The sequence below is a fragment of the Littorina saxatilis genome, linkage group LG5 (genome assembly GCF_037325665.1).
Source record: "Littorina saxatilis isolate snail1 linkage group LG5, US_GU_Lsax_2.0, whole genome shotgun sequence".
Lineage (NCBI taxonomy): Eukaryota > Metazoa > Mollusca > Gastropoda > Littorinimorpha > Littorinidae > Littorina > Littorina saxatilis.
The window spans coordinates 30,843,405-30,850,904 of NC_090249.1; the positions used below are offsets into that span (position 1 = coordinate 30,843,405).

The 7,500-nt window shown below is 40.7% G+C and overlaps 1 protein-coding gene across 5 annotated transcripts in view; it reads left to right on the top strand.

Moving 5' to 3' along the window:
• Window positions 1–7,500, top strand: part of LOC138966849 (uncharacterized) — a 47,090-nt gene that overhangs the window by 19,293 nt on the left and 20,297 nt on the right. For 3 of the 5 annotated variants that reach the window (XM_070339206.1, XM_070339209.1, XM_070339205.1), the window contains 4 exons: window positions 1,208–1,497; window positions 2,816–3,014; window positions 5,280–5,502; window positions 6,874–6,944. In XM_070339206.1, the coding sequence (XP_070195307.1) occupies window positions 1,208–1,497; window positions 2,816–3,014; window positions 5,280–5,502; window positions 6,874–6,944 (783 nt within the window). The remainder of the gene's footprint in view (window positions 1–1,207; window positions 1,498–2,815; window positions 3,015–5,279; window positions 5,503–6,873; window positions 6,945–7,500) is intronic. The other 2 variants (XM_070339207.1, XM_070339208.1) reach the window with 2 other exon arrangements.

Consider the following 7,500-nt stretch of genomic DNA (forward strand, 5'->3'; position numbering starts at 1 on the left):
TCACCAACAAGTTCCCACTCTGCACAGACAGCAATTGCCGTACCTACTGTTGATTTTTGGTATGTGTCTATTTGGAAGGATGCTCTTATCCCATGTAGAGCCTGGACAGATCTGTAGCGGTTTACATGATGGGTTGTGCGTGAAGGAATGTACAGTGACTGTACCTTTAACCGTTGGACTTTCCATGTTTAACATTTAGCACAAACCGTCTTTATGAAATTACACTTCCTGAATATCAGCCAGAAACAGGCATACGTGCAGACAGACAGACTGGATTGGTCACTGACTGACTGACTGATTGACTGACTGACTGACTGACTGATTGACTGACTGATTGACTGACTGACTGATTGACTGACTGACTGATTGACTGACTGACTGACTGAAAAAGGGGTATATATCAGCCTGACAGCCTATGTTGCATGATATATTGCTGGTAGTTCCGGTATGTTCTGACATTTCGAGAGAATTCTGTGTGCCAGCAAAACCTAATTTGACAATCAGAACAACTATTCCGAAAATTCAACCGGCTGCCCGTTTGCTGTAGCTTTCAAGGTTTCATCAGTGATGACAACAACAAAATGTCTGACTTTACTTAAGATTTTGAATGTCGTTTGGCGTGGTCAGCCGGTAAAACGGCTTAACTTATTTCAAGTCGCCGAGATGTTGCTGTCGTTTCAATCTGAATTAAACTGAAATTAATTATCAATCAATCAATATCAATATGAGGCTTATATCGCGCGTATTCCGTGGGTACAGTTCTAAGCGCAGGGATTTTTTTTATTTTTTTTATTTTTTATTTTATGCAATTTATATCGCGCACATATTCAAGGCGCAGGGATTTATTTATGCCGTGTGAGATGGAATTTTTTTTACACAATACATCACGCATTCACATCGGCCAGCAGATCGCAGCCATTTCGGCGCATATCCTACTTTTCACGGCCTATTATTCCAAGTCACACGGGTATTTTGGTGGACATTTTTATCTATGCCTATACAATTTTGCCAGGAAAGACCCTTTTGTCAATCATGGGATCTTTAACGTGCACACCCCAATGTAGTGTACACGAAGGGACCTCGGTTTTTCGTCTCATCCGAAAGACTAGCACTTGAACCCACCACCTAGGTTAGAAAAGTGCGTTACCACTCGGCCACCCAGATGAATCCATTCACTATCCTCCGCTTCCACCTGTATGTGAAACAGGTGATCACTACATGGCGCTGGACATGGACAGCGCACAAGTCAACGACACGGGTCTTTTGTTCAGTCCAATGCTGCACGGCTCCGTCAACCAGACGTGCAAGCTGAGTTTTATCCGCCACATCAAGAACGATAACCGTGCCTGTCAGCTATCAGTCTTTCTGGTGACGGAGACCACCTGGACCTTGATGTGGAGGACTGTGGATGTGACTGGAGAGGGATTGTTTGTAGCAAGCTGGAACTCTGAGACGTCGCCAGGTCTGCAAAGGCCTTGTACAGACCCGAGTTTTCAGGTAGTAATAATTTGTGTTTTCTTCGTTATTATCTGTTGCGACATGGTTGAATGGTTCTTGCGTTTTAATGTCCCTTCAACTTCTTCTTCAACCTATTTGGCTATGCGGGACCGATTCAAGTTTGTTTCCTTTCTCCGTGTGCAAGATGTTCTCCGTGATTGAAACTATTTCATGTAGGTCTGTCAAAATAAAAACGGAGAAAGTTCCATAAACACAAGCTCATATTTTTCCACGACCTTTATTTTAAATGTTGTTACAAAATCTTTATTTCCATGAATAAGTTAAAAATCTTGTCGGGGGTTGGGGGGGGGGGTCTGTATCGAGAAAGACGTCCCGGAATCTGTATCGAGAAAGCTTATGTAGCTTTGATAGATTCTTCAAGTTACTTAATGAAAAAAAATTGTAATACAAGAAAAATTGTAATACAAATACGTCTAAAGCAGAATTACATTCTACATCAGATCTTCTACCAATAAAGGTCTGAAAGACAAGAAACGGGCATCAGTTTGAGAACTGTTTCGATCTGTTTCCCTTTTATTGAAAACAAATTAAGCAGAACTACTTGACACATGTATCTGTAGGTCACATGTAAGAGGAAACAAATCATGTCACGTTTATATCCTACACACGCGAGAAAGACCACCCATAACTATACAATATATCTATGTGTGTGTATCGTGTAAAATGAGGTTAAGAAGTTAAACTAATTATTCAAAACGATGGAGACGTCTTTAAGTTTGAGGTAGATTGCACAGAAGTATTTACTGTAGGATAAACAGAATAGTACTAGGCTTCCTGAAAAGTGTACGCTCGTTTCTCCTTTGAATATTGATTATTTTCTGAAGAACAATTAAAACATTTGTTAGTAAAATCGTGTAAACTGGGAAAGCCATTAGTATTCTGTATGTATAAGATCTGCAAAGATATCATAGTATGAATCAAAAAACAAGAAAGGTACGCGCGTTGTTGGAACGTTTGTAATTGACAAAACAATACGTTACAGTCACGGTCTTAATTTTTAAGTGAACAGACAAACACTTAATGACAAAAACTTTGCTTCGTGGAATTTTTGGCCGCTCGCCAGGACGCCACAGGCGAAAGTGATTATATGACGAAATTAATGACGTAGTGAAAGGGAATATACTTTATGATAGTATGAGACATTGCATGTATCTGATTCTAATTTGTTTGTTTGTTGTTTTGGGTATTTTTACAAGCAGTGTCAAGATATCCAGTCTCAGCATTTAGTAAGAGAAAGTTCTGATCAAATCAGTTCCAGCGAAAAACAAATAATCTGTTCCTATTTCCTGTTGCACAGATAGTGTTTGAAGGAAGGAAGATAACGAGCGAGTCATGTGGAGGCACGGTTGACGTCGATGACATTGTCTTTGAGTTCAGCCAGCCAGACATTACTCCCCCTTTGCTAACACAAAAAACAACATCTGTTCCAACGACTCAGCTATCGACCGGGAACACGCACGTGGACACCGATACCAAACCCAGTGTAAATAGCACAGGTACATGCAGTTTCAAGTAATTTTAAGACATGGTGTTTGATTTTTGTTCTTGTTTTTATTCTTCTGTAATTCCCTTATTTGATATTACATCTCGATTTACTCCGTCAATCTGCTAGATCAATAAAAAAATAAAAGAAAACAAGTCGCGTAAGGCAAAATTACTACATTTAGTCAAATGTTCGAACTCGCAGAATGAAACTGAACGCACTGCATTTTTTCACAATGACCGTAGTCCGCCGCTTGTGCAAAACGGAGTGAAACTGACGAGCCTGTTCAGCGCGGTAGTGGTTTCGCTGTGCTGCATAGCACGCTTTTCTGTACCTCTCTTCGTTTTAACTTTCTGAGCGTGTTTTTAATCCAAACATATCATATCTATATGTTTTTGGAATCAGGAAGATGACATTGTTTTTAAATCGATTTCGGAAATTTTATTTTAATCATAATTGTTATATTTTTAATTTTCAGAGCTTGTTTTTAATCCAAATATAACATATTTTATATGTTTTTGGAATCAGAAAATGATGAAGAATAAGATGAACGTAAATTTGGATCGTTTTTAAAAAAAAAAACCATTTTAAATACAATTTTCAGATTTTTAATGACTAAAGTCATTAATTAATTTTTAAGCCACCAAGCTGAAATGCAATACCGAAGTCCGGCCTTTGTCGAAGATTGCTTTACAAAAGTTTCAATCAATTTGATTGAAAAATGAGGGTGTGACAGTGCCGCCTCAACTTTTACAAAAAGCCGGATATGACATCATTAAAAGTATTTATCGAAAAAATGAAAAATTCTTCCGGGGATATCATTCTCAGGAACTCTCATGTCAAATTTCATAAAGATCGGTCCAGTAGTTTGGTCTGAATCGCTCTACACACACACACGCACAGACACACACAGACACACAGACACACACACACACACACACACACACACACACACACACACACACACACACACACACACACACACACACACACACACACCACGACCCTCGTCTCGATTCCCCCTCTGTGTTAAAACATTTAGTCAAAACTTGACTAAATGTAAAAACAAACACTTCCAAATCTACATCGTAGGCAAGCATGCAGGCTGTTGGACTTGTGTGTGTCCAAGCGTCAGGATACTCCCACCCCGTGTCAAAGCCTGGACAGACATAATCTGTGACGGTTTACGTGATCGTTGTCACAGGAAGGGATTTGACTTTGAAGCCTTACATTACAACTGAGTACGACGATCTGATGTGATGCAGCTGTACCGCTTTACCAGGTAATAATTACGGGGAAAACTTGAAAAAGAGGTCTGATTAAGGTCTTCTTGTGAATTCCATGAAGGCTGTGATTTGCCTTTTCTGTACACATGACTCTCAATAAATGTTAGCGTTTGTTTGTTTGTTTGTTTGCTTAACGCCCAGCCGACCACGAAGGGCCATATCAGGGCGGTGCTGCTTTGACATATAACGTGCGCCACACACAAGACAGAAGTCGCAGCACAGGCTTCATGTCTCACCCAGTCACATTATTCTGACACCGGACCAACCAGTCCTAGCACTAACCCCATAATGCCAGACGCCAGGCGGAGCAGCCACTAGATTGCCAATTTTAAAGTCTTAGGTATGACCCGGCCGGGGTTCGAACCCACGACCTCCCGATCACGGGGCGGACGCCTTACCACTAGGCCAACCTGCCGGTCAGCTTTCGATATCGAAGATGAAGAAGAAGAAAGCAATTCAAGGTAAATGGCATGGACTGCGCCAACCCCATGTCGAAAAGGAACTTATTCGTTACATAAAGCACAGTCCGTATGGGTGTATTGTAGACCTACAGAATGTGAGCGTTTTGATGCATCTTAATAGCTTTCACATATCAAAAACGTTTTCCCACATTAAAAAACAAAACAAACAAGAAATTCCTCCGAGGTAGGAAAAACACCCCCGTCCTTACCATTCTCACTGCCACCAACTGAGAAGGTTATTTCCCTTTGACCATTAATATGTCCCTCTATAAGTCCTTGTAGAATCTTAATCCACCAATAACTCCCTAACCGTGTGTTTGACTGGTCCCAATTTTTGTAAGGACCGTCTCAGGAATGTATAGAACCTGTTCACCAAGTTTGGTGACGATCGGTCCGTTCATTCTTGAGATCTATATACAAACAGACAGACAAACAAACAAACAAACAAACACATCGACCAAATCCTATACACACCCCTATACCGGGGGTGTAAACACGGAATAATAAAGACTGACCCTTTCTGTTTTACAGCACCCGATAATTCCCAAACCAACAATCCCACGGAGGCATATTCTGCGGAGGACAGTGACTCTGGTGTCTCGACTGCGGTAATTACCGCTGTAGTCGCCATTATTCTCGCTGTCGTCATCATCATTTGTCTCATCCTCATCGTGTTCTTCTTGAGAAGACGAGCTCAGAAACAGGGCAAGACAGATCACTGGACCTTGCATCTATTCAGGACACAAAAGACACCGTGAGTATGAGACCTAAGACGCAAGACATGACAACTTTATTATCTCAACTGAGACATTTTGCATGTGGTGCAGTGCAGACAAAATTATTAGAAGCAACAGACATTTTATCAGTGAGCGCACTAGCCCTTTTTCAAAACATTAGTCAGCTCTTGACAAAGAAAACAAGTATAAAAACTGGGCCTTACACACTGTGATTACAGGACATTTCTCAGGAAGACACATTACAAAATATATATTTATATATGGATGACCGGTTACCAATTTTATTTCCGGTATATTGGAATATTTACCGGTAAAAAAAGACATTTCCGGGTAACCCGACCCCCAGTTGTTCACATGAAAAGTTGAAAGAGCACACAATCCAGTCACACCAAATGTTATCAAAAGCACGCATAATCTAGCGTTGTACAGTATCATGGAGAGATCAGTTGATCCGATTCATCTCCTGATAAGCTTTATTTGTGAAGTCGCATCCATCCGTTTGCTTTATAGTTGGATGAGTCAGCCAGTACATTAAGTTCACATGAGCAAATCAAACTTCCTTGCTCTCTCTCTCTCTCTCTCTCTCTCTCTCTCTCTCTCTCTCTCTCTCTCTCTCTCTCTCTCTCTCTCTCTCTCTCTCTCTCTCTCTCTCTCTCTCTCTCTCTCTCTCTCTCTCTCTCTCTCTCTCTGTCTGTCTGTCTGTCTGTCTTTCTCCCTTAACTCTGTTTGTCTGTCTGTCTGTCTGTCTGTCCGTCCGTCCTTACCCCCTCTCTCTATTTCTCTCTCTCTCTCTCTCTCTCTCTCTCTCTCTCTCTCTCTCTCTCTCTCTCTCTCTCTCTCTCTCTCTCTCTTGCATGTTTCGCTTTCGATTTGTATGTTGCTTACTTTGCCATTTTATTGTTTATGTTTATTTGCTTGTTTGCTTACTTGTCGATTGTTTGCTGGTTCGTTCGTTTACTTTGTTTATTTGTCATGTTGCTTTACTTGTTTATCATTTATTAGATATTTGTATTAGAAGTAAGGACCGGTTGTAAGAAAAGGCGTCGCCTTAAACCTCTATCCTTGAAAAATAAAGTTCCATCATCATCATCTTCATCTCTCTCTGAGATTTCTCTGCCTCTGGCTACCGACGAACAAATGCAAATTTCGACTCCCAATTTTGTTGCCTATTGTGTCTTTCCTGGAATTAGCAAAGATGGAAAATATGTCTTCCAGTAGCTCTGCAGTCTGTGCTGAATACCCTGACAACAAAGTGTCAACTTTCGTCATGGGACTCTCGCTCTGCTCTCCCCCCCCCCCCCCTATCTCTCTCTATCTCTCTTTTTCTCTCTCTCTCCACGCTTTCGAACTTCTCATGCTGTGTACACCATAATGAGTGGTACTTTCAGGTCACGACCTCACGGAGCATCCGCTGTTTTCACCAACAGCCAAGACGTTCCTTACAGCGGCCAGGGGCAAGGTAGGCCCATGTTCCTTTATAGATTGATCGCTCCATAGTAGGATACATTAAAAACGTTATTCTCTACGGAATCATAATGACAAACACAAACGGGGTGTTCAAATTGCAAACAACTAATATCATACATTGTATCAAATTGACTATCACATAAGACTTGAAACAGTGTCAGTGCATTAGTTAATGATATTTTTGGGAGACATGCTTCAAAATTGGAGTTAAAAATGACTGTTCAGACTTAACGCTTATCCACTACAGAACTCTCTTAAAACAACCATGAAGTATCTTCTTTGTCCAACTTAAAAAAGGGAAAACAAGGCATATATTTCATAACCTTGAAAACCGACTGATTTCCAACATTAGAACCTTATCATTTGACTTAGTTTGCAATATTGCACTGGTGTTTGGAACAAAATAGCACTTCAACAGGCAGATAACGTCCCTTTAACAGCTAGGCATATCGTTAGAAATTATCATAGGCAATCGGCTATCTAAACAGGACAAAGACAAGCTTACGCTTATGCTAAATGAGCACGTTGCACATGACATACAACCAAAC